This window comes from Xiphophorus maculatus, chromosome 9 (genome assembly GCF_002775205.1).
Source record: "Xiphophorus maculatus strain JP 163 A chromosome 9, X_maculatus-5.0-male, whole genome shotgun sequence".
Lineage (NCBI taxonomy): Eukaryota > Metazoa > Chordata > Actinopteri > Cyprinodontiformes > Poeciliidae > Xiphophorus > Xiphophorus maculatus.
The window spans coordinates 25,064,616-25,092,195 of NC_036451.1; the positions used below are offsets into that span (position 1 = coordinate 25,064,616).

The following is a 27,580-nucleotide window of genomic DNA, read 5'->3' on the forward strand; positions in this document are numbered from 1 at the left end:
CTCCTGAGGTTTACCTTCAGTGCTATCTGTTGTGGTTCAGGCCGGGCTGTCTTCTTCTTTTTTTTTTTTTAAACTCCTATAGAAACTGTTGTTTCAGTCTGACATTATTTAACCACTTCTTCTTTTTTTCCCCAGAAGAGCTCTATAAGCTGCATCTTCAAATAGTTCTGCATGTTATTTATTGAACAGAGACAATATAAAAACATACACTAGTAGTCTTCATAATCCATTAGAGGTTTAGTTTAGACCAACACTTCATGATGAAACCTTCATACTACAATGATAGCGGGACTCTAGTCCTCTGCTCTCCAACACGACTTTTGGCCACACCTAGATGGAATAGAGCCGCCATTAATGTAATCTCTGTAGACACACATGTGCTGCGCCTTCTGGGACATGTTCAAATGTTTGCCGTGAGAGAAGGTAGTAAAAGGACATGCATACGCTGGGGCATGCTTTATTTGTTTGTGAGACCTTGTTGAGCCAGAGTTAAGCTTGCAATCAAGTCCCTGATGAATTATCTCAGCGATTAATGGTGTTAATCATTCACGCCACCTTTGAAAAGGGTTAATATCCCTTAAACATTTGCTATTATGTTCCATTGCAACCACTATTAAGATTTTATGTGTTAGACCAACGCAGATGAAGCAGGGTGCTGTTGTGAAGCGGAGCGAAAATGATGCGAAAACAGAGTTGGGTTAAAAAACGTCATCCCAAGCTTTGAAAATTTGAAAGAACTCTGTTCATCGTATGAAAGTGGGAAGTTTATGGCACAACTGTAAACCTGCCCAGACTGGGTAAGGAGAGCATTAATCAGAGAAACATCCAGGAAAGGCTTAGGGTTAAGTCTAACCCTAACCCAACCCCATGTTAAGTCTAGAGGAGTTGCAGCGATCTACATCTCAGAAGTAGAAATCTGCTGACAACAAATCCCTATCAAAATGGAGTACAAATATGGCCTGTGTGGAAGAGTTGCAAGAAGAAAGACACTATTGGAATAAAACAAAAAAAGCCCAATTTTCAGATGTAGTAATTCAGTTTAATGGGATTTTCTAATTATACCAATAATTCTATCTGATTTATTGATGTCTGACTTTTATTATTATTTTATTGTTTCTCTTTTGCTGCTCTTGTATTTCTAGTTCAGTGACCTTGAGTGACTTGTAAGATTCCTTCAAATGTGACACATTTTTATTACCAATCTCAACACATGCGATGCTTGAGACAGAGTAGTGACTCTCAACAGCTTGATCAAAGCTTGTTCACGTGTTAAAATGGCTCAAAGTTTGAGCATGGATCCAAATCTGAATGTAGGGCGAGACTTGAAGGGTGCTATTTTGCTCAGATTTTTATTTGTAGAAAATGTTCCACTTGAGAGGTTTGCAATGGTTTGCAATGCTTTATTCCATGAAATCCCTAAAAAAAAATCCATCCCAAGTTTGTGGATATAATGTAGCAAAATGTGAAAAAATTTAGGGGTAGAGAATACTTTCAAGGAAAGCACTTTCTGTACTGATTGTAAGCAGTACAGAACGTGTACTTTATATGTATACGTTTAAGTAATATGTTTAAGTGGGATGTATACTTGAATGTTTGATGATTGTCAGAAGCTACCCACTTGTGTTTTGCTGCTTTTGTGAGCATTTTGATGGCAGCGGTTCAGTTTTCCAGAGAATATTCATGTTTTGTGCAAAAGGTGAAATCCGTTGCAACAAATTTGTCGAGGACATTTTAACTTCTCTTTCTTTATTTTATTCTTTTTTTCCTTTTTTTTTTTTTTAAAGACTGAACAACATTTTATTTGGTTGTTTCTAAAGCGGCGTGAGTTTGAAATGCCCCATTCTCACCAGGGTGTAACCTTAAACTTTCTCTGCCCTCTCTGTGGTCTGGCAGCGCAGGAGGTGTTTACGTGGAAGCAGGTGTGCTCTCTCTGACTTAAACAACTATTCCACCTGTTCACGACGGCAGCAAAGCAAAGTTCTTCATCTATTTCATGCTTCCAAATGGGAAAATGGCTCGAACTCATTAGCTTAGCATTTGTCTTTTCAATTTAATTAGCCGTCTTACGCGAGTTTTTGTGTGTTTACAAATAGGAGTTCATTCAAAAGCACTCTTGCTGTTTAAAACGGGATTCCAAAGGATTTACTGTCAGAGCTGTGATATATTTGGTCTGAGCCAAGAATAGTAAACCAGGCTGAACAATTTGCTCTGCTGAGAACAAAAAGTACCTAAATTCTTGCTGTGATTTTCCCCCGGGGATCAACTACAAGTTCCTAATTTACGTGGCAGCTACGCCTTCAGAGCTTGGCCTATCCCAGTTATCCATGAAGGAAGTTGTGACTGAAAACGCACCCAGACATGACCGGAATAGAGAAGCTTCTGTTGCCAGGCACCCGGAATGGGATCTCCTAGCAACAGCAGCAGCTGCTTCGGGGAGCCGCGCTGATCCTGGGCTGGCTGCTGCCTGGGGAGGGCAAAAAGGACTCGGGGGGGCGGAGGGGAGAGGGTGGTTTATTACCTAACGCACATATCTCGGCTGTGACGGAGCCAGGCGGAAATTTATTGATGCTCGCTGCAGCACCTGGTCCAAAATGAAAGTCACGTCTGCACGCCGCAGCTTTCAGAGTTAATGGGAACTGTCTTGTCGGATGAGTACGCCGGCTACTTTTTATCAGGATGTCAGACTGAGATTATGAGAGCGGCGCCTTCATTCAAATAAGAGTCTGAGACAGTCTGACCTTCAATGTTACCGATGTGCCTTCACCGCTGCAGCATTTTTACACTGATGTACAGCCACGGTGACTTGACGCACACAGCTCAGAGTCTCTCTGTCGGAAAGGTTGACTGGACAGAAATGATGGTTTGGTCTGTGTGTACGTTGGGAAGCCCTCATCTAAAGGAGAAACTGAGGTCACTGCGTTGCCTGCCAGAGGTTTACGTACACCCATCATCTGACGTTATTGATTTCTATAGTCCACACGTTTAAAATATAAATACCCTTCCCACTCATATTTTTGTGTGCAAAATGAACAGCCTGACAATGTTAAAGTGACTGTGGCTGGATATTTCACCTGCCTTTTCTATCAGTAGTAATCGAGTTCATCAAAATTGGGTGGTTTTATGCAGAGCATATGACTCTTAAGCATACATTTTCAGCATGTTTGAGGTCGGAGGAAGTCCAGAAGCTTAGTCGGCTTGTTCTGTTTCTAAACCGGGTCGATGTGTGTTTGGGATCATTAGAACTAAGCCCGTCACAATAAGCGATTAATCAAATCATCACACAATAAATTAAACTGATGATCATTTTCATTTGCATAACATTCGTTAAAGTGACAGTTTGCTTTAGTATTGTTGAAAAGCCAGGATTTTGAAAACGTACAAAGTAGTTAGTTTTGCACTACCTGCTGCTTTTGCCTGTGTTCCCTGTGTAAGTTCATAGATAATTTTTTAAAATTCAATTTTGATTGCCAAGACTTCATAATCCATTTTAATTATTGTGGTTTTGGTTGTTTGGATTATTTTTGGACTGTTAAATTGTTTGAGTTCCAGTGTTCTTTAGAAATGAAAGTTCTTTTATTTTTTTGTGGGTATATATGCCCTTATTATTACTGGGTAGAGTACTCAAAAATTGCAATCGAGTAATAGTTCTAATGCACTTATGTTGTTAAGTTGGATAGGAACGAGGCAAGAGCTAGTTCTAAGCTTCTGGCTTGTTTATCATTGTCATAGCAACTCCATAGCTACTGTCATGACATTTAGTTTTGGTACCTACCAAAATGGCTGTCAGTTACGAATTTCCCAGAAGGGTGACCTCAGGTGAGAACTATGTAATAGTTGAAAATGGGCTCAAAATGACAATATTATCATTTATCGCAATCATTTCTTAGACAATTTATCGTCCAGCAAAATTGGTTATTGTGACAGGCCTAGTTAAATCTAATGTCTGAGTTTCAACTCTGTTGATTCAAGATCTTCTTCATTGTATTGCCTACTTTTGTGCAATGCATCAGCACCATTGTTAGCTGAACAACTCCTCAGCATGATGCAGCCACCACCATGCTTGATAGTTGATACAGTGGTCTCCGATCTGAACACTTAGACTCCTTCAAACATGCCTCTCACCATTGTGGTCGAGTAACTGAATCTTTGTTTTATTCCATTTTAAGTAGCAGCAAATGTTAGTTCTGATCAAATATTTCTGATTTAGCCCTTCAGTCAAGTTGAGTGTTGTCTTCCCACCCTGGAAAAAAAAAAAGTTCAATTAAGTAAAGTTCTGATCATTATTAGTAGTGCCAGTTTACAAATTTCTGTGCAGATTTTTCTCCATATTGGTCTCTTTTAAGATGTATCATCAGGATGACATTCAGGTCATTTGAACTCAAACGAACATGTATAAATCGGTGTAAGCTTGTTGAATGTCTGTGGTGTGTTCACAGGTCTGACTGGGAAGATCCTGAACACCATACATGAAGCTCGTTTTAAAATCTCTGCTCTTCAAATGGTAACCATTCGACACACATTATTCGCACCCTCTGATTTAATGTCCCTTGATTTAAAATTATTTTCATTAAGCAAAAAAAAGTGAGACAAACCTTTGTCAAAAGATAATAAAAACGATGTAAAAAGGAGCAACAATTTTGGTATGCAAAAAAAAAAAAAAAAGTATGTGAAGAATTATTTACACGTTTCTCAATAATCAATAGAAAACTCTTTACTAGCAATACGGCAGTCAAACTGTTCCTACAATTGTTGAGCTTCTTTATGTTTCCCCTGGTGTTTGGACGATTTATCTGTGGTGATGACGTTGTAATGTGAGAAGAAACGTGTTGACAAAATGAAAAGATTAATTTATACTTACATCTGCACAGAGTGTCAATAATGTTGCACATAACTGTAACTAAAGGAGAAATCTGGCTGAAAACCTGCAGAAGGCTGCAAAACAAAATGAGCAAGAAAACAAACCTAAACATACACCAGAGCTTATGGACACATTTGTTGTGTCAAAGCATGTTCTTGTCTTTAGGATGGCCCAGTCAAAGTCCAGATCTAATTTCAGACGAAAATTGTAAATAACAGCTGGCCGTTTTACATCCATGCTTTCATACCCTAATATTTGTGATGATATATTAAGTATGTTTTTGAGCTTGTTTCAAAGCTGCTGACACTCTTTAGAAGGAAGAGTTTCCATCTGATTAATACACGTTCTGTGTGTTCTTAATTCTGTGTACTTCTGTTCAGTCTTCATAATCTAGTTGACACTTCGCCTGTTTTTTGTTGTTGTTTTGCTTTTTTTTTTTACTCTATTTTTTTTAACCTCCTCGTTTTTATATATTTACAGTTTAACATGGACCTGGCGAACGCAGAAGAATTCTACGAGATCTACAAAGGCGTCGTCACGGAGTATCCTGTAAGTGTAAACATGGCAGTGTTGTGCCGTCACGGCCATCATGCTCGTTGCTACATTTGGTTACACAAAAACAAAGGCTCAGCGTGAGAAGATCTAGGGGGTTGATTAAAAAAAAAAATAATAATAAAAAGTGTCACAGGAGCTGAGCTGTAGCCATTATCTGTGTGTTTCTTGAGTCTGTTGTTAAATTTTTGAATGGATTTTTCAGGGTATGGTGTCCGAGCTGTGCTCTGGATCCTGCATTGTGTTAGAGATCCAAGGCGCAGATATACCAAAGTCTTTCAGAGAATTATGTGGACCTTCCGACCCTGTGAGTACCTCTACTGTTCTTATTGTGTCTTACACCAGCAGCAGCAGCAGCAGCAGCAGTCGACTTAATATGAAGAACAACAAGAGGGAGTTTGGAAATGTATTTTTAGATACATTTTTGAATCACTATGAATTTATCAGGCTCATGTTTGGTGAAGTTTTATACATTTGTTGTTCAGAAATGCAATTCTTACAGGAACCCAAACAGTCTTTTTAATCAAACTTCTATTGTATTTTCTAGCAGTGCATGTACGCTGCAGATGTTTGCTCTTTATACAAACTTAAAGCTACAGTTAGATGAGCTAGCTTTGATCTTTGTCACTTTTTAATTGAAAACCCTAGATATGATGTTCAATTTCAAATCAAGGTGGCTTAACTTGTTTTGATTTCATGGCTTTCTTCCAAACCAGAAAAGGAATTAGACTAGATGATACTTACTTATACTTATCTACCAACCCTGAATAGGAGTATCTAGTTTATATACTTTGGATCAACATTATTAGCTTTTTTTTCCTTTTGCTCTTTCTTTTGGTTTGTTATTTTGTTTTTATTTCCTTTTAATTCCTGTAAAGCACTTTGCATTGCCTTGTTGCTGAAAATGTGTTGCATAGATAAAATTCCCTTTACCTTTATCTTTACATTGTATATGCGAAACAGTTTACAGCTCAAGCTAACTCACACAAGCCTGAAACCAACCGGTGAAGAGTGTGTGGGCGTGTTTGCCGTCGATTAGAGCAAGGACAACACTTGATGTGAAATCAGATGAAGAGGCTGTGCTTGGTCAGCATGAGTGCTACACAACATACCTGCAGACTTTCTCCTCCAAATGCAGCTGCGACCGATGAGTCAGCTCTGTATCATGTTAATAATTTCAAAGGGGTCAGCTTGTTTTTCTCTCCGACGCAGATCTTTTCCAGGGTTTTTTTCTCTGTTTCACCATCCATCGGTCCTCCCTCGAAACACTCAGAGTTGTTCTTTCCATCAAAGCCACAAAAGAGGAACAAACTTCTGATAATTAAGAGTTCAGCTTCTAAGGAGTCTGAAATCCTAAAAATATGTCACTCTGAAGGGATCATATGGCTTTTGGTGACAACAACTTTGTTAGTTCCTCTCATCCCGACAGTAATCTGAAACATGGACACATCTGATCACACGTCAGTGTCCTGCATTGTTCTGTCCATCTGTGACACACTCAAAGAGCTCAGTGGCAAACTCTGTTAACAGCTGATATATTGCTTGATTTTTGTACAACCCAGCATCAGGTTACCCTTCTGGTTGTAGCACTCGACAGTGTTAAGAAACAGGTACTTCTGGGTCACATTACAAATGTGCACAAAACTCTGTCAATATTCTGCTGACGGCGAATAAACGTAATTTCACAATTGCGGTGTTTCCATTAAACAAGAAATGCAATTAAAATGTGAATAACTTTCTTCATGCGATAAGTCATTTAAAAAGCAGGCCGCGCCGTCATTCTCCAACTACGTCCTAAAAGAGATGGCGCCAATGAAGCCTAGGTTTGTCACCTTCCTATTTTCATTAGTAGATCACGTGACTCGTGTGAACCAAAAATATGTCCCCATTGCCATTTGCTAGCGCAAAAAAGATTTTACCAAAATTTTTTTGTTTTTTCAAAATTGGCGTGTTTCCATTAAGCAAATTAAATTTTCGTAATTACAATTTGTGCAATTTTATGGTCAATGGAAACACTCTATGTTTTCATAACACTTTTCAGTACGACAACAAGACTAGAATGTTGTATATTGCCAGGCCCAAAATTCCCATGTTTTACTTATTATTAATTTTATCACAATATTTTGTGGCGCTATTGTTATAACGATAAAGATTACAATAAAACTACTTGTTACCTATTTTTTAGGTAACTATGTGGCTGTGACTGCATGGCAAAACATTTTACAACTCCACAAACACAAATACTGGTCTTGAAAAACTTGCCCATTTTAAACAGGCTTCTTTAGGACGACACTTGACTTAAAAAAATGCGATTCATATCAGTAAACTGCACACAGGAACCGCATGTAATCATTTTGTCAAACAGTGGAGAAAATGGCAAAAATAATTCCAGTCATACTGTCAGTTTTGCTTTTTCATTTACCATCGATAAGTGAAATTTGTCATGACCGCGATAAATCAAAAATTCTTATCAGGATATAAATCAAAAATTCTTATCAGGATAAGAAATTTGTCATGTTAAATAAGAAACGATACAACAAAAGCCCTGCATGCAGAATATATTTTTCAAAAATAGTAACGGTGAAGTTGGCTGAATAAAGGTAAAATTGACAATCAAGATTGCTGCACTCCCGTCTCCCTCTGCGAAGTTAACATAAAGCACATTTGAAAACATACTCTTACTTCTTAAACTATTTCTTTGCTTTATTTTTGACCCTCCTGAAGAGGTCGCCTCTTTCATCTGCTGCCGTTCCGTTCCGCGCCTCTCGCCCCGCTCAGGACTCTTTGACGGTCAGCACTTCAGACTTCCCGCACCACGGTGATGAGCTGTTTCATCACCGTGTGACCTTGGCCCCCTCCTTCCCCGCAGCAGCATTTTCTCAGCTCGAACCTAAACGTTAGCACTCCCTGTCTTCACCTGCTTTAGATTGTGCTGCCTGAAGTCGCGGTGTCTGGATGGCTCCCAAAGTATGGAACATTTTCTTGTTGACTGGAGCGCAAAGACATTCCAGACGTTATTACGGAATTAAGAGATAAGGCTGAACTTTCTCCGTAACTAACTCTGCGCGACTGGACGAGGAGGTCAAAGCGTCTTTTACCAGTAGGGGGGCTTAGTTATTTGTGCTGAGAATAAGCTATGGATTTGTTCCGGCTGACTAATCTATAAACAGCACGGGTCTGATGGGAATCACCGTGACTGTACAGCTGGCTGCTGAGGTCAAATCAATTGACTCTAATGTTTCCTTATTGGAGAGAACGTAAACAATCCCAGTGCAAAAGGAGTTGCACACACAGATTCACACCTAAGCCTTCCTGCTGCCTTGCTCCGCAGCCAGTCAGTCACGGGATCGGGCTCTTGACGGGGCCCTGATGTGAGAGCCAGGGTACATGGTTCTGCCCTGTTAACCGGTTCTGAAGTGCATTCCACAGAGATTGATTTTCCTAAAAGTAAATGCTTCCAATTTAAATCAGTGACTGAGGAAGCCATGTCTGCTACAAGCAACAGTGGGCCGTTGTTACATATATTGGTTTCATAATGACGACAAAACGAAGGGCTTAAAAGGCTCTTTGTGCTGGAGGCTACATTTTTTTCCCCCTATTGATTTTCTTTCCCATAATAGGTAAGATGACACCAGCTGCTGCCGCTGTGATAAATTTAGAGTTGCTGTTAAATAATAAATACTCCGATGCCCCTAAATAAAACTCCATGCTGCAGAGGGAGTCCACCTGTGGTAGAGTTTGGGTTTCCTAAATGAAAAAGCAGGCCGGACCAGAATCATTTGCTTGACAGTCGCGTCGGGCTCGGACTTCTGACGCGCTTTTAATAAGTCTGGAAAACATCCAGCACAGAGAAAACCAAACGAGAAAGCACAATATGAAGTTGTGTTAATCTACTTATGATCGTCTAGGAAAATAAAGACAGTAAGCAGGCAGCGGAGCCTAATCAGACTGTCACTAGCGCAGCGTAATGCTCGCGCACGCAGCAGATGTCGAATCGCACATGCCAGGTGATTTGCGCCCGACTCACCCTGCTGTCACAACAAGCAACAGAATGGAGCAAAGCAAAGGCTACAAACAGGAGACGTCACACTGCTGAAAGCAGAAAAGCAGTAAAATTGTAATTAAAATAATATGTCGGGTTTATTTTATGTGACATAATATTATTAAGAAAAAATGAAATTCATAAAATTACAAGAAAGAAAGTCATAATATCACTGAAATAATGTCGAAGTAATATGAGAATAAAATCATATTACTTAATGTTGAGTAATATCAAGTAGCACTACTTAATATTACTTAAGTAATGCTATTAGGTAATATTACTTAAATATTCCAATAAATGGATATTTATTCTAATAGATATTCGAATATTTATTAGAATAAAGTAGTAATACAACTTTATCCTGACATTATTTAGATTTTATTCTCGTAATTTATTATTATTATTATTATTTTTTTCATTTTTGTAGCTCGATCATAACTTAGGGCTCAGACCTGTAAATAAAAGTAATCAGTTGAGTCGGGATCTAAACTCGAGTGGTGATTCAAACCGAGGCTTCATAGGCGTATAAAGACATATTCTCAACACTTACTCACCTTGTGAGTCGCCTGACTGAAATCGGTAAGCACTGTGTGTGTGTGTGTGTGGGGGGAGGGGGTGTGTGTAAACGCCATGGACATCCTTTCCCTGACCTCTGCAGGGTGGGAAGGACATCAGACATTTCTGGGCAGCCATGTGACTTCTAAGTCCTTACTGTCCACACGTGGTCGCAGTTACAGGAACCCTGGTCCGCTGTGCCGAAGCGCGCCTCGTCGTCGGCCAATGCGGTTGCAGGGAGCGGCGCCTCGTCCTCGTACTGCTAAGCAGATTTGTCCTCCCGTCCCTTTGAAGCGCGGCTTGGACAGGCCTCCAGGAGGCTGCGCTTCACGTCCAGGCTGCGGCAGGCAGCCCGGCGCTAATCAATAGAGGGCCAACAGCTGATGTCCTTCTTTGTTTTCACCTTACTTCTTATTGCAATGTCCTCATCATAATACTGATTTTCAAATGAACTGTTAACAGCAGAATATGACCTTGAAAGACAGAAGTTAAGAGTCATGTTAATCTTTGTTTTTGCTGGTTTTATGAGATCCGGCTGATATTTGATATGGAAAGTTTAAAACACTGCTCTCCCTGTTAGCAAGTGTACACAATACACATGTTGGCATTCAAACTGAAAAAAATTACATTTTCTATTAAAGAGGCAATATTATGTGATTTCCAGGCACATGGTGCCATTTTTGTAACATAATCAAGTAACTCCAATTGTTATAAAAATGTTTTGCATGTCAAATGTGACTTTAAAGAAATTTGACTTTGTAATTTAAAGCCTTGAAATTGGGCCTCTGTCTCCTTTAAAACTCCTGGTCGTTTCTGAAACTCCGCCCTCAGGAAGTCATCACAACATGGCTCTTCTATTATATCATGGCAAAACTCCAGGTATGTTTTTGATGAGGGAATAACATTATAACATGATATGAAGCTAAAAACAAAGAGTTGCTTTTACATAATTCTGCCCCTTCAGCATGATGAGATGAGATGGACTTGAACCCCTTCTTAAAGCTCTACGCTCTGTTGTTGAATAGGCTGGGATTTATTTTAGTTGTGTGTCAAACTCGAGGCCCAGGGCCAAATTCGGTCTGCCATAACATTTTATGTGGCCCTCTAGACTCTATTGAGCAACAATCTGCAACCACAGGCTTCTCCTTCTCATTGTATTCGGCCATGCGCTGTTTTTTTTTTTACATAGATTTTCCACAAATAGCATCATTTTACTAATCCCTCGTGTTTCTATAAACATGCTATTGTCTTAGTGCAGTTTAAAACAGAAATAAAATCATCGTTCTTTTGAAATCACTGCAGGTATTCATCAAAACTGAGAAGTTGTCTGTTTTTCTAAAGATAATGCCATCTTTGCAGCTCTAAACACAAGAAGTACTCATCAGACGGAGAGGAACTATAGTTCTTGGGAATGACAGAAAACTGCTAGAAGTGTTGCTAGCAGGGTGGGGATGACCTCAAAAGACCTGCTTACAACAGGAGTAAATTGTATTAACAATAATCCATATTAATGTCCCTAAGAACATAGTGGTAAATTGTTCTAGTTTATTTTAGTTTTTGCTAAAAAAAAAAAAAAAAGAGTCTAGATTAGTGTCTTAAAGGAAAAGTAATGCCATCAAGTTAAAATCCATAAAAAGTCGGTATGTGGTGCAGTACTGCTTCTGGCCTCTTAGAGTTTGGACTAGAGCCTTTTTATGGGAATATAATAAGCATTAGACAAATGCTGCTCTTTACTAAAATAACACAGTACTGTCAAACATGTTGCTGCACTTTAAAGGCACAAAATGCTGAGAAATACATGCCTGCTAGCTTGTGTTGCTAATAGCAGTTAGCCTGTCACCGAGCAGCTAACAGGTTTATAAACCTGAAGACGATGGCAACCTTCTGGTTCACTGGCTCAGTTTGAGCTGGAGGGAGATGGACGCCATGTTAGTTCATTAATTCGAGTTGAAAATGAAACACAAGAGAGACACTGGAACAATGAAGAAAAAAAAAAAGCTAAAATAAAACCAAGTGGTCTCTCTGAAGTCCTTGAAGCTCCATCTTATCTTTGTTTTTCCTCTCAACCAGGTTGGATTTCAGAGTATTTTCTTTCCCAGACAGAGTTATGGAGGGTGCAGGAAAATGTTTTCTAAGAGCCGAGCCAGTCCGACCCTAAACATGGAAAATTTCACATCCCCTCAGGCTTCTGGGACATTTCCAAACCGTCTTACTACTGGCTATCCAAGATTATTGTCAAAGATTATTAACAAAGGTTATTGTCCAAGATTTCCACGGACAGGGAGTCAACAGTGTTCTTAGTAAATGAATTATTCACAAGCTGCCCCTCCCTCTTACGGCAGACGCTATGGGGAGGGTTGCATTTCCTGGAGACGCGCACGGCAACGGAGCCCAGCTTTGACCTTGGGAGTGTCTGACGTTGAAAGGAAACATTTAGACTCAAAAGAAGAAGAAGGGAGAGGAAACCACCTGTGCAGCTGTAGGGCAGATTTGTGATATACTGATATATGGGAAATTATTTTAAGTTTCCTAAAGAAATAATAAGAGTTAAATGGTTTGTAATGTGTCATGTTTCATTCAGTCCAGTGCTGTCGCTCGTTATGTGAGCTTTACATAAAACTAAAACCAAAATATCCCGTCTAAGTCACTTTCTCCCCCCATGGAGTCCATGAAAGCTTTTCTGCATGTCAGTGTTTGTTGGGTTTTTTTTTTTTTTTAATTGTTTTTAACTTCTCCTCCAGGATCACATGATCAGCTGCTGAGTAATCACAGTTTTATTAGCGCAGCAAGAGGACAGGATGTTCAGTTTCCAACCTCAGCTGTATCATCCACGCAGGAGTTTGACGTCGGGACGCCGGCTCGTGTGTCACCAGCTGCTGCTGCTGCTGCTGCTGAAAGTCTCAGCCGAATGACAATGGGACGGTGTGTCCTTGTGTTCATCAGGAAAGATATAACAATCAGGCTGTTTTCATGCAACAGGAAATCGCACGGCACCTCCGTCCCAACACGCTGCGCGGCCTTTATGGGAAAGACAAAGTGAGGAATGCAGTGCACTGCACAGACCTCCCAGAGGACGGTGTCCTGGAGGTGGGTCTCACACACACACACACACACACACACACACAAATTATTCATAACCCTTAAGCTTTATTGGTTTCCCTACATTTTCCCGTGTTACAAAAAAACAACATATTAGTGAAATAAAAGGGGAAACAATGCATCGTTTTCTGATTCCTTATTTTTTTTCACAAATGCAAATCTGCTGCTGTGTGATGCCCCATAATAAAATCCATTCCAACCACCTGCCTTCAGAAGTCACCTAATTTACAACAAGTCACGAATGAAAAGGTTGCAAAACACTAAACATCCCCTAAACACACACTCAGAGGAACACAGTGTGTTTTAGATTAGAGGTGCCCCAGTTTTCTTCAGCTGATCTCATCTCCCCCCACAAAGGTCTCAGAATCATCCACTGTCCCCGTCTTGCTCTCCCATCAGAGCCTTGACCACTAATATGAGTCACAACAACATTCAGTTTCTGTTTGGGATCAATAAAGTATCTTTGACTTGAATTTGAATCTGCACATGCTCTGTTGACAACAGTCACACGCTGTTGCCAACTTAGCAACTTTGTCACTGTTAAGCCTGCTGCAATAAGCAACAAATCCATGAATCACATGCTAAATTAAAACAAGCTCAATCGTTTCCATTCAGCATTTTCTTCTTTTCTCTCTTTCCGCTAAAAACTGGAGGATAAAAGTCTTCAGGCTGAGACTTTGGTCTCAACCAGCCCTTTTTTTTTTTTTTTTTTTTTTTTTTTTTAAGGACAGTTCTGTTTAGAGACGCTTCATAATTCATTTAATTTGTTGTTTCTGTTGTTTTGTTTATTTATTTTGGACATTTCAAATGTCTTCCAGTTCTAGTGTGGCGTGTTCATTAGAATTTAAAGTTTATCGAAAGAATGTGTTCTTACGTTATGAGGCCATTGCCAGTATTTTACCTGGTCTCAAAACAACAATATTATTGTTTATCGCGATAAACTTCTGGAACATTTTATCGTCCAGCAAAATTAGTTATCGTAACAGGCCCAGTTGCTTTATTTAGCTACTTTTCAGGCAATTTAAAAAAAAAAAAAAAGATCAGAATCAGCCGGTCATTCTTTTTAAAGATCAGTGATCAGCTGGAAAACTGCAGTCAGTTTTCCATCTCATCTGGTTTACAGCAAAGCATCATGTTTCACATGAGAGTATTGATTAATTGTGAAACGCAAAAGCACTCCACACTTTTCAGATTCCATTTCGTAAAAGAAAGAATGGTATACTTTTTCTTCTTGTTCACAATTACGAACTGCCAACAACGTACATGGAAGTGTGTGGCCATAGCATGACTAACAGAAGAAGAGGAAAAAAATGGAGGGGTGCGTGTGTGTGCTGTTGCTAGACTCCTTATGCCACTCCCACACGTTTCCATCAGCACGACTGTTCTCACCCCCACCAATGAGTCTCGTCATTGTCTTACGGCCCCGTGCATAAGCAGCCACCTTGCATTCGTCCAAGAACAAAGCGCCCTCAACTCTGTGAAGCCGCGTCTTTAGACAAGTCCCATGACTCCGCTCTGTGGGCCGGGGCAACCTCAGATCACGCTGGTGTTGAGGAGAACAAGAGTGGCAGAGGAATTTGAAACAAAACCATTGTTTTCGCAGGCAGTGGGTCTGACCAATCGGACGTCATTGTTCGGGAGAACTCCTGATCTGTAACCCAGGACAAACGCTTCCTTGTTAAACATTAGCCTGTGGCCGACTGGGCTGCCATTTTCCCAAGACTGGAAACAGAGTGACCGCGAAAGGGCCCGTGCAGAGGAGAGGGGCTGAGTGTTACTGCGTGTGATGTCAGACACCTGAATTAGATAAATAATAAATTAATTCAGATAATACTGTGATACATTTCCTTTAAAGCTGCACTGCAAAAGCATAAAGTCTTACCAAGTACTTTTGGTCTAGTTCCTAGCACAAATATCTTGGTATACTGGCTGACAGTAAGACAAGACTAACTTACAAGTAACTTTTCAGCAAGATATAAGACCTTGTTTTAAGTAAATATTGATTAATATTAATATTTATGGAAAACTACCAGTTCTATTGGCAGATACTTTCACTTGTAACAAGACATTTTTCCCATAAGTGAAATAATCCGCCAGTTATTAACGAAGAATGATTAGCTCAAAGCAAGTTCCTATTTCTTGCTAAAACGTTATTTGTAAGTTGGTTTTGTCTTATTTCAAATGTACTAAGATGTTTACACTAGAAACATTTAGCAGCGTGCTAACCGGTATATCTCATAAAACCAACCAAACTCTCCGTTAGGTTTGTTGTTTTTTCTGCCATTTTGGTTTGAAACATTATGTAATGAGGACAAAATCTAAGAAAAAGAAGAAAAAAAGTGCCTTTAATGACATCACATGAGGCGTAAGGAAACTTATCCGAGTGCTTTTAAGTTCCTCTATTTATGTTTTTCCCTTCTCCCTCTTCTTTCACTTCCAATTTTTGATTCTCCAATTCAAAGCTATGTACTTACTAGCTTGTGTGGGAATGCTGCAGGAAAATGTATAAATAATAATAAAAAACATAGATGCACACTGATTCCATGATTCCATGTTTTTTTTTTTTTAATTATTGATACATTTCTTTGAGCATCAGGGTTGGCGGGAATGAAACTCGGCACATTTTCAGAATCTGTGTAGAAATCAGTTAAAAGTCCTTTGTGTCGTAACGCCGGCGGATCAGCTGTACTTCTTGGGCCTCTTGTGATGTCATCAGCGCAAAGCAGAACAAGCTGTTTTCTTCTGTGCTTTTTTAAGAACTCAGTTTTATTTATTTATTTCTTTACATTTGTTGGTGAAAATAAGAGTAACGTGGAATATCTTCTCCAGGTGCAATATTTCTTCAGGATTTTGGACGGTTGAGAGCAAAGGAGGAAACGCGCTTCAGTCACCACACACCACAAGGACTTCACTGTTGTCTCAATTTTCCGTTTATTGTTTCAGCTTTATGCAGATTAAATAAAGTGACAAGATCAGACTCCTGATGTGTGTTTTTGATCTCAAACATTGAATTAAGTATTGTTTTTTTTTTCACACCCACTACAACATCTTTATTACACATGATACTGCATTTGCCTCTGATTTTCTCAAACTTTTTAGACCAGCAACTTTGGTATTGGATTCATAAACATCACACGTTGAAAAAAGGAAAAAAAAAAAGAAAAGAAAAAAAATTTACAACTGCATAAATATAAAATTCTTCCATTATGAAAATGGCTAAAAACATTCAATAGTAAGTTACATCACGGAACGTGACGTCTCCAGCAAAGCAGATTTCAAAAGCACTGAGTTGCCACGGTTTCCATGGAGGTGACAGTCTTCTTAGGCTGGACCCACAAAGCTTTTACACTATTAAGAATGAACTGATGTTAAGAGCATCAAACAGAACTGTCGTCTAAAAAAAAAACAAAAAAAAAACCTAAATGTGAAGCGGAGGAGGGAAAAAAAAAGTGAGCAAACATATTCTACGGCGAACTTGAATAAGGAAATGCATAAAACCAAAAAAGATGGAGCGCAGTCATCTTTACTCAACACATGGGTCTTCAAGGTTCAGGGTACCATGCTAGTATTTCAGTTAGTCTGAGCACATTGACAAACACTCCACGCACTCACATAAACTACAGACGCCTGCACGGACACGAGCAAGCGAGCGAGCGCACACGCGCGCGCACACACACATGCGCGCACACACACCTTGGACCACTAAAGCAGACATAAGACAGAGGAGATCACGACGGGGCTAGCCTACAAACTCTGGACACTTCAAAAATATATAGAGACCACGTGAGGATGAAACACCAATGGGGGGACAGAGACACAACTCGCTGCACATCAGTAGTGAAACTGCAGTTTTACAGTAATTGATGAACATCCCATGGCTCGAGGATTATTTCTTTTTTTTTCTCTATTTTTCTTTTTTACCCTCCCCCCCCATTTACAGTAGAATAAATATTTGCTATTGCTACCTCTTTTTTTTTTCCACTTTTTGCGTATTTTACATTCTAACTGGACAGAAAACACGAGAGAAGCTAGTGTAAAGCACACGGATTAAGTGTAGGTCCTGTAAATAATGAATGTTCAAAGACTAGTGGTGGTTGTTTTTTGTGTGTTTTTGTTTTTTTTCAATCTGAACTCTTGAATATCTTTCTACGTTGTTTTTTTTTTGTGCGCTCATCGTGCCTGGGGTCACGAGTTCACGGTGAACTTAACGTCAAAGCGTCCCTGATAGCGGTCCTTCTCGTTGTAGTCGATGTTGTCGCCGTAAACTTTGCACTCGATGCGGAGCTCCTCCTTCAAGGTGAGGTTGGTGAACTGGATGGCCACCAGAGGCTGCAGGTAATTGGGATGCAGCCGCTTACCGTAGTAGGGGTAATACTGGAGGGGGAAACCGGCGAGCCCCCCGAGCCCGAAGTACTTGATCTCTCCAATCTTGCTTTCGTCTTCTTCCCTCTGTGGAAGGGAATCACTGAGTTAGTACTAACCAACAAGCAGGGAAGCCCTTGGTTCTGCAAACCAATGGTCATTCTTGAACGGCAGTAATGAAATACACAAGCCTACCCTGTTCTTGCAGTGAATGGGGATGTAGTTTTCAAAGGTTTTGCCTTTCAGACCATCTGGAAGGGTGCTGTTGTTGGTAGGAGGCTGAAGACAGAGAGCAGAATTCCACACTGACGGTTTTTGTCGTAAAAGTAGAAATTCAGCCTAGGGCTGGACAACATCAGGAACAGATAAGCATTTTGTATCAGTCAATATCAATAATTATTGATTAGTCTTTAGTTTTAAATATCTGAAATAGTCCCTGATGATGTGACCCTTTCTGTTTTAACTACAGAGTTCACTTTTTTTTTAAATATATATTTTAGGCAGTTATGAGGCATGGTAGTGAAATCTTAAACTGCTGCTCAACAGGTTGTTGCTAGGTAACAAGAGAGTTAGCTGATACCCCCAACCTTGCTTAGGGTTAGCTACGAGAGGTTGAACAGCTAAGGCCTTTCCTCTGCCTACATCCCCCAGAATGCTGTGCGGTTCTGGCTCGGAGTTCAGTGATATTATTGACCTTTCTGTCAGACTTATTATCTATTGATATTGAGCATGTGTCTACGGTGATAAGTATTGTTATTGGCTTATTTGTTCAGCCTATTAAAAACTAGTTGATGCACAATAATTGAACTCATCCTACAGAAGTGTTCAATTCTATCAGCAGTCGCATGATGCAATAGGAAACAGGAAGCATGCTAGCTACAGCGCTGACCTGCAGCTTCAGTGCACTCATAGGAACGTCTGAGACGTAATGTGTGTGTGAAACCTGTAACTTTAATGTTTCATGTTGCCGGGTTTCCCCTTTAGGCGAAAGCATGTTTCTGTCAACCGCCTAAATCAAAATCAGAACAGCGCTGGGTGGAAAACTCACCGACTTTCCCACAGCCGCGTCAAACAATCGCCCAGGTGCTCTCACACATTATTACACCTTATTCAGCATTTGCTTCCCGTCAGTTTTGCATCTAAAATTTGAACCCTAGCGGCTACACTTATAAACGTAAATCAATCATGTGCATGATAATGCTCCAAAATGTTCTTTTGAGCAGGTCTACATACATTTATGCTCAGGAAACACACATGAAAGAAAGACTGGACAATGAATCGATAATAATATGCATCGCCACTGACACGTGATCAGTGTCAACAGGTAATACGTCTGAGAGAATTTTCAATCATTTCCCTGGACCGCACAGCATTCTGGGGGATACAGGCAGAGGAAAGCTGCTCAACCTCTCACAACCAGCCAGATGGTGGCATCACTCTCTGGTTACCTAGCAACAACCTGTTAAGTAAGCAGCAGTTGCAAGATTTTGAAATCAGTTTCTGTGCACTGCTGCCCAACTGGCTGAATAACCTTCAGTGCCTTCTAAGAAAAACAAATCTTGGTGTTTGGAAATATTTTAGGTTACAAAATCGCTCCCGAAGCAAAGATCAAACTCATCTGCAGATGTACACCAATCAAAGCCAGGAGGAGGGTCTTAGCGCTGTCAAACATCCTTGTGTACATGCCGCTCCTACTCTCCTTTCTCTCCGCTACGCTACTTCCCCACAATGGAGCCTTTGATGAATGCTAAGGCTAGTTAGCATAGCCACCAATAACTGCAGATAAACGCTTTTGCCTGGAATGGTAAGTTGCTTGTCCACCGTTAGCACATTAAGCAGCGGGTACATGAGATTGATTAACAGCTCTAAGACCCTCCCCCTTTTGCTAATTGGTTGTTTCTGACCGACAGCAATTTTGCAAATGGCAACAGTAACACTAGGAGGAGGTGGAGGAGCTTGACTTTGTTTTCACAGATTATCTGTCTCGTATGTTCATGACATAGTAACAAGTTAAACTTTATATATATATATATATACAGTATATATACTGTATATATATAAACTACATACTGCAGCTTTAAATAAACATAGAATCAGTCGATCACACCTAATTGAAAAATGGAAATTGAATATCCTGACTGGCTTTTTGTTTGAGATTTTGGTGTAAATGCCGCCATGACTCTGAGAATCTAGCGTCATTGTGTCAGTCTGCTGTGGCATTAGCAGTGCACTGTGCTAAGATGAAGGACCTTTGAAGTGTTGTAAAAAGCTTCTCTTGCATTTTTCAGTTCCGAGACAGGATGACAGGACTCTGTGCTAACTGTTGTGGCCCTATCCACTAGAGGCAACCTCCCTAAGCAGAAAGCTTGTTTGAGGGTGGATACAAACCAGCAGCGAATGTTAAAGAACATATGAAGCTGAGGGAGAAACTCACAGAGTAGCTGACTTTGAATACGTAACCTGCGGTTTGGTTTTAATCTTTTTAAGGGAAAAACAATTGAACCAGCAGCTCCATGCACGGGACACACACCTTTGGTCTGAAATTGACGATCCTGTTGAGCTTGACGATGAGGCACGGCTTTCCCTCACTGAAGCCGAAACTCTCGTCGGTTTCCCCGGAGCAGCTTCCAAGATGGCTTCTGTAGAAATAGCAACTTTTCCTCACTCCGTGATCGTCCTCGAGTTTGCCACGGTCTGTGTATGTCTTGGGGGACTCTGCAAATAGTGAATCAAAACACACACATATAAAAAAAAACCATATTAAATCCAGAATTTAACATGTTTGATGTGAGAAAAGGCCAAATCTCCATAGCTAATTGTCACACGCCAGTCAGTAATCAAATGTGACGATCCCCGGATACTTGCCACTGCAATCTTCATAATTCGAATCTTTGTCCTGCTCCTCTTTGCTGTATGGCTTGAGAAACGCCATCATGCTAGCAGTGTACCTTTGGTACGAGGCCGGGTCGCTTATCTTGAAAGAGATTTCAGATTTGTCGGAGCGGGGCGTGTGTGACAGACCTGAGGAACATCAAAAAGTTTGGGTAAGAAGAAGGAAATCAGTGAAAATTCTAACCAATATGTAAAAAAAACAAAACAAAACACAAGAACAAAACAAAACCACTGCAGATTAATGATTTGAGGGCGGGGAGGGAAAACAAAGCCGTAGCAAGGTTCTGCTCTTTATCTTAGGACAATGCAGGGTCTTGGGGATTTTCCTCGGATGGTCTCTGGCAGCTCCTGGGATCGGTAATTTTCCACAGACCTCGCGCACAAAAGCTCCCAAGTGAAGGCGTGGCACCGGGGCAGAGTGAGATGGGCTCTAACAGCAATCAAAGACAACTTTCATTAACCTTTCCTCTTTTTATTTTTTAAACCGCTGGGTGGATTTATGCGTCGCCATATACTTAAGCAAGAGGACGGGCGAGAGAGAAGAGTGTCAGAATCTCACTTGTGAAAAGTTCACCAGTCCCCTGCCCCCACCCATCCACTCTCACGTGCGGCTCTCCCTCTCTCTCTCTTTCTCTTTCTCACTCTCTCTCACAATGGAAACTTTTAGCCCCAGAGTGGGAGGCGGGTTGAGCTCAAGAACAAAAAAAAAAAAAAAAGGAAGAAGAGTCTCTCTGCTTTCTTGTTCGTTCCTCTAGTGGAAGCTTGCTTCAGCTCACCGTCAGGCCAACACTTTCTGCCAGGCTTCTGCTGATCTCGTCGATTGTCGGTGGTTTGAGAGCGGCAGGAAAACGGAGCCGGCCGTCTACAATGGCTGCTAAAAATACCGCAGAGGCTGAAGCATATGCTTGCGCACACAAGTGCTGGCGCAACATGATGGGGTGGAGGAGGTGCGGGGGGTTGGGGAGGAGGCTTGGCACCTATGAAAACAACTTGGAAAAAAAGAAAAACGCTCTCTAAGCTTGCAGGAGATTTTCTAAATGCTTCTAATGCAACGGCAGCGTTCGAATTTTAAACATCTTCCCCCCCCCGTCTCCTCACAGAGGTGGATACAAGCTCATTCAGGGATGAGAAACGGCATTATTTTCCTCTAAACAATGTTCAACAAGCTCTCCGTGTAAAAAGCAGGCTGCTGTGACTCGCAATCCCAAATCGTTTCAGTTCTCCCGCAGCCTGAGGGGGGAACCATTGACTGGCTGGGAGAGAGTGAAGGACAAAATGGCTGAGCCTGTTCGAGGTCAGAAATAGAGATAGAGTTGCTGCTTAGAAGCACACCTAAACCGTTTTTCTTTCTCCCGCGGCCGTCCGACCGCGCCGTCGTTCGGCGACCGGTGAATTGCTCAGGAGGAGGGAGGGTCGGGGGGAGGGGAGGGGCAGAAGTTCCCGGTTTTACCTGGGGGAGCCACTCTGTCCTGGTGGGTGGGCTTGAACTCGTGTATCGTCAGCAGCAGAGCCTGAATGGTCCCGATGAAGATCGCAGCCAAGCATCCGTAGAAAATCACGTAGAACAGGAAGATTTTAACTGGAAAGAGAAACAGGCAGAGAGAGGGCCGACGGTTAGAGAAGCACCAGTCGCATCAGATGCTGAAAAAGCTTTGATTTTTTCTAATTGAAAACAACAATTTCCCCCAGTTACAGGTCTATACCTGCCTTATGTTTGTACTCTGATGCACTTTTTGGAGCTGAATTAAACCTAGATGCTGTGATGCAGAAATGTGTATAAGTTTCTTCATATTCTGTTGGAATCAGAGCTACTTACCTTTTGAGATATTTTTATTTGAGGTCTTATAGTCCTTAGGGAGGAATAAAAATCTGTAGTTTAACTGCACCGTGTTAGGAAAACATGCAATTCTGATTGAAATAAATCCTTCTTTTTTGTCTCGCCACCATTACTGAATCTATAACCTAGAGTAGTAAAGGTTATTACAACTGGCCAATTTATATACTTTTGGCATGTAAAATAATGAAAACATGGCTTTAAAAAGTGCAATAGGCAAACATTGGCATCACACATTGCTGTAGGCATCGGACATTGTTTTTAAGCCTGTCACAATAAATCAATTAATCGCACGATAAGATTCAAGTGAGCACGATAAACAGTCAATAAAGAGACGCTCCCGTTTAATATCGCTGAAAAGCCGCCATTTTGAGAAACGCTGCAAATATATGACCCTCAGGACGAAGTAGTTGGTTTGCACTACCTGCCTCTTTGTCTGTTTTCCCTGTCTTGAGCTGAATGATTACTATCTTTTGAGAGCAATTTTAGCTATTGAGACTTCATAATCCCTTATAATTACTGTTGTGTTGCATGTTTTATTTGTTTATTAGGGGTTTTTAAACTGTTGTCCAGGTGCGTTGTAAAATGTCTTCTTTAGAAATCCAAGATTTCATCTTTGAGAGGGAGTACTTGCATTAGGAATCCATTGTGATTATTATCATACAAGTTGAGGATGGTCCAAAAATGACAATATTATGGCTTATCGCAATCATTTCTGGGACAAAATTGTCATCCAGTAAAATCTGTTATTGTGACAGGGCCTAGTTGTTATGACAGTGATATATCCGATTTGATATATTGTGTAAGTGCAGTCAGCGACTACTTCATTAATCCGGACTGTAGCTCTTAAAACCCTTTGTTGTTTTATGGACATAGCAAAGCATTTAACAGCTGAAGCTCCTCGGACTTATTTTTTCCTTTTTTCCTTTAAATAAGCTCAACCTAGCATGAAGTTTGAGAAATAATACACGTTTAATTAGCTAAAACTCTCCTCATTCCAAAGTTGGCGGTGAAAGGAGTCTCTCCACACTTCCAGCCCGATTCAAACATTACTCCAATTACATAACGGCTGCAGAGTCGTGCTTCCAGTGCGACGGGTTGAGTCACTGTCAGGCGCCACCGCTCGCTCTCATGTGGACACCCCCACACCCCGTTTCACCCACCCCCAACGTGTCGCTTCCAACAGGTTCCTGTATAACACACGCTGTCCTCACCTCAATAAACAAAGAGCTCCTTTATTTATGTTCCTGTAGTGGACTGAATCTTATTAGTTTCCCTTGTTGGCAGAGTTTCATTAAGGTTCATTGAGGGGGGGTCGGGGTGGATATACATTACTGTTACAGTGTGCATCCACTGTTGGCTGCTTGGTAGGAGTCTTTTTGTTCAATCACCCCTGTAAAGGTTCAGTTCATCTTGCTTGGTAGCTAAAACTGTCAAGTCTCAACAGAACCCCTGATCAAACGTTGTTGTGTCTTTAAAGCAATGCTTAGAAAAGGTCAGCTTGTTGTGTTGCCTAAACTTGACCTTGTCAAGATGTGAGGAAAAAAAAAACCCAGCACGCTCTGCACCCTTACACTCTTTCTGTACCAGAGTTCATGTTGTTTCCTCTTCCCCACTTGCACCTTCTGAAACTCTTCCCCCCACTTCCAGGTTCTCGTCCACATCAACCGGTTTGGCGAGTCAACGGCCTCCACCTCTTGAACAATAATCTCTTCCAAACAGACAGCAGGGGAATGAGCGGGCTCACTGGGCCCTACCCCGCTCCAGCTCTCTGCTTGGCTCCGATATTCGTCCCGCACGTGTCTGAACGCAACAGGCCGACATGTTTTTGAGCGATACGATCTCATCAGAAGCGCTCTAGAGTTGGGAACGGGTTAAAAAGAAAAGAAAAAAAGGAGGTAGGGGGTACAAAACGCCTCTAGAGAGAGTTGAACTTGTCGTTGGCGCAGTGACGCACCTGTCAGGAAGTGACTGTAGACATGCTGACATGCCACGCACGTGGAGGGCGACAGCTATTTCTCTCTCCAACACTGTACCACTCGCTGCCTGTTGTGAAAAGGTGAAGGGAATTTGCAAAAACAAATGTTTTTCTCCTCATGTATTAGCTTTTCAGGCAAGCCAGCCAATCAGATCTCACCAGGTCAACTTTTGTTTACTTTCCAAAAAAAAAACACATAAATTTGGAGTCATCCAAACATGAATATGTTCGTATAAAATTAGTGAAGCCGCCAATAGCACCCAGCCTAACTAATTGATACTGAGTTCCAGTGGTCTTAAGAGGTCTGAGACGCAGATCATATGTTTACTTTTAAGGGCTGAGGAGCATTAAAAATAAACATGAGGTGCTGTAGGACTGTGATAGAGGCAATAGCTTAGAATCCAACAAGAAAATGAAGTAAACACAGCAGAATCAATGTATCTACATCAAAGAAGCTGTAGATACATTGATGTATCAACATGAGATACATTAATGTATCTAATCTTATTCCAACGTAGTGGAAGTTGTTAGTTTAGATGCACTTAATGAAAGGGGGAGAAAAAACTTGGGATTTTGCAGCACTGGAAGATCATGAATGAGAGCCGATCAAGGAATTTGTCCGATTCCGACTGTTGCATTTCTTGTACCCATGAATTTAACGAATGAAGGAACTGGTTTTGAACAGTTGTCTGTTTATTAATTCTATTAATTAAATTTTGCCTCAGCAACATTATTAAATAAAACAGCTCTGGGTAAAGTCACCCTCTTCACAAAGTCGTACCCCGCTTTGGCGCAAATTCCGTCTCTGCCTTCTTCCATTTATGCCTGTAAGCAACTTGTTTTGTTCCCACGAACTTAAACCATTCTCTTTCTATCAGTAATTTCAAAACTTATAGTCATCATCATCCTAAAATGTTCTAACTTTATGTATATTTAAATTTCAGCATACGATACTTTACAAAGCTTCTATATTCCATGCAATTTGCATTTATTATGGTTCTGATTCAGTAATATAACTCTATATTAATATAACTCTAAGCAACCTGCTGCTGGTGAGTAATGTTTATTGGAATCACATAATCAAATTTCCGTTCAAGCTAAGTTAATTGTGGAAAATAGCGTTAAATCGTCGATGGTCAAAGAGGGCACGAAACGTCCCAGAGGCGGATGCGAATCAATCTCCAGCTGTGAAATGAAACATCCTGTGTAAAATACTAATAGTAAATAAATAAATAAATAAATAAATAAACTCCAAAATTGTTCTTATGGCTTTTGGTTTACGTGAGTCCAGGTAAGCGAGTTTCAAAACAACGCCAAACACAAATCGGAAACTGTAATAGTCTCAGAAGCGGAGCAAGAGGGGCGTCTGGTTGACAGGCAGAGTTTGAATGAGAGCCCCTCCCCCCACCGGCCTGCTGTCCTGCGCAGGGACCGTCCCCGCTGATCTCTCCCCGCGTTTGTTAAAGCTCAGAAAAGTTATTCAGGCTACTGAAACTACAGCCGATTTAGACAGACATGTCTATGTGGGGCCGAAATAACGGGCCTCTGTCAGACTGTCGACCGACCGCTCCTCGCAGTTCACGTGCTGAAAACACAAACAAACTCTTAGCCGGAAATAAGTGAGGGCAGTTCAAAAGGCGGGCCGTAGTTCCCTCTCCGCTACTGAAGCTCGCCACAGATAAACCTGTTGCTTTCAGTGGACACTTTTAGCTAATGGGGCGTCACTTCCCCCCCACCTCTCCACAACAAACACAGGACGGACTCTCGCTAAGTCTAACTGCGGGCATGGTAACATTAGCTCTGTAGTGACACGAGCTGATTGAAATCTGCAGAAAAGTAGTTCCCAAGAGTTCGCCATTGGTGGTGCGTCTACAACTGCTCGGATTCTTCCTCCCCACCGCCTCAAAGAATGAGGCTTTGTGTACCTCCAGCTTTCATTAAGCTCTTAAATTAAACTTGCGGAAAGCGTGCCGACCCGTGTCTCACGTCTTTGAAAAGGGGGGGGGAATGAATAAATAAATAAATAAATAAATAGATAGCTGGGAGAGACAGACAGGCAGACAGAGGGGCGGCCCAGGAGACATGTGAGTCGTGATCGGCTCTCTAGCACAGCACCGTGTTCCCAAACCGTGAGACTCGCCGCCGGAGCCGAATAATAATTTTTTTTTTTTTTTAAAAAGCGGATCATTTCTAATTGGTAAAACGGTTTAGCAACAGTAATTAGGACTGTGTAACGACTGTTGGCTATCCTATCAAATCATCCCCAGATCTGCCCGCATTAGTCGAGCTTCCACATCCGTCTTAAAGTATTGAAAACGATTATCTAGAGTTGGATTCAATAATCCGGGGTATGAGAGAAAGACGGGGCCTAGCAAAATTAGCCATCCGCTTTATAACTGTAGAAATATCCCCTGTTTCCGCTTACTTCTCCTTGGTGGGTAAAAAACCCCATTAAAACCGTGGAGGAAATCGCAAACATTTAAGCCAAACTCGTTTAGTGGACGGTCCTGGCCCACAACAATCTGTCCTTCAAGATGACCTTTTTCTAAAGGGCAATAATTGACTGGCACGACATGGGCTACGCCTACGGTGATCATTGTCTATTACGATGTATTATCAGTGGACCCTATCTGAATCCAGATAAATAATTAAGCCGTCATCGCAGAGATGTCATTCAGTTGAAGCGAAAGTTGATTGGTTTATCGAGCTTATTAATCAGCTTATGTTTTTCACTACTCTTGATCCGGGACAAACTCTTCGAAGGAAACCGGTTTCGTGTTTGGTGGCTGGAGTTGCAGATGAGCTCGTCACGGATTTAGCAGAGAAACTTCTCCCCACAGTCTGCACTGAAACCGAAGTCACGACTCGGCGTGTCAGAGCCACCGTGCTCTAACAGGTGCTGGCTGTCTGCAGAGTCAGGAAATGAGGAGGAGAAGAAAAAATGATTTCCATTCTCCCTTGAAACAACGTCGGGGCTGCCATCCTTCGCCACAGACGTCTGACGAGAACTGGTTCAGTTCAATGAAGGGAGGAGGAAAAAAAGAAAAAAAAAAGAAAATGGAGTACTTACGCCAACTGCCCCCTGTTCGTCCTAGAAACTCTCTCTTCTCTGAATTCCATAGAAATTTCCTCCATCCGCCGTCGCTCTCCTTTTTCCCAGCCATGTTACCTCCACAGAAATATCCGCCCGGTTTACGTTCTGGAAAGGTTTTGCCGGAGTTTTTTAAAAAAAGCTGCGACTGTTAACTGTCCTTCACAGGAAACACGAAAGGACAGTTTCGTACCCGACTCCTCCAATTGTACCACTCGCAATTTATTTCGCGGGGAGCAGCTCCGCCTGCAAACTCCTGTAATAAGTTACCATCGAAGAGGGAGGGCTCAGCTCAGCAAATCACAACCCTCGGCTGC

The 27,580-nt window shown here is 41.2% G+C and overlaps 2 protein-coding genes across 2 annotated transcripts in view; one reads left to right on the plus strand and one right to left on the minus strand.

Moving 5' to 3' along the window:
- nme7 (NME/NM23 family member 7) overlaps positions 1-16,523 on the plus strand; it is a 25,540-nt gene extending 9,017 nt beyond the window's left edge. The window contains exons 8-12 of the mRNA XM_005804433.3: positions 4,437-4,501; positions 5,339-5,407; positions 5,616-5,717; positions 12,987-13,094; positions 15,936-16,523. Coding sequence (XP_005804490.1) covers positions 4,437-4,501; positions 5,339-5,407; positions 5,616-5,717; positions 12,987-13,094; positions 15,936-15,968 — 377 coding nt within the window. The 3' untranslated portion in view covers positions 15,969-16,523. The remainder of the gene's footprint in view (positions 1-4,436; positions 4,502-5,338; positions 5,408-5,615; positions 5,718-12,986; positions 13,095-15,935) is intronic.
- Positions 16,021-27,507, minus strand: atp1b1 (ATPase Na+/K+ transporting subunit beta 1). The gene is made up of 6 exons (XM_005804432.2): positions 27,243-27,507; positions 21,811-21,939; positions 20,334-20,489; positions 19,999-20,183; positions 17,664-17,747; positions 16,021-17,555 (listed from the first exon to the last, which is right to left on the minus strand). Exons 1-6 carry the CDS (start codon positions 27,334-27,336, stop codon positions 17,292-17,294), a joined length of 912 nt encoding a protein of 303 aa, XP_005804489.1. The 5' UTR covers positions 27,337-27,507; the 3' UTR covers positions 16,021-17,291.
- Positions 27,508-27,580: the final 73 nt, after the last annotated feature.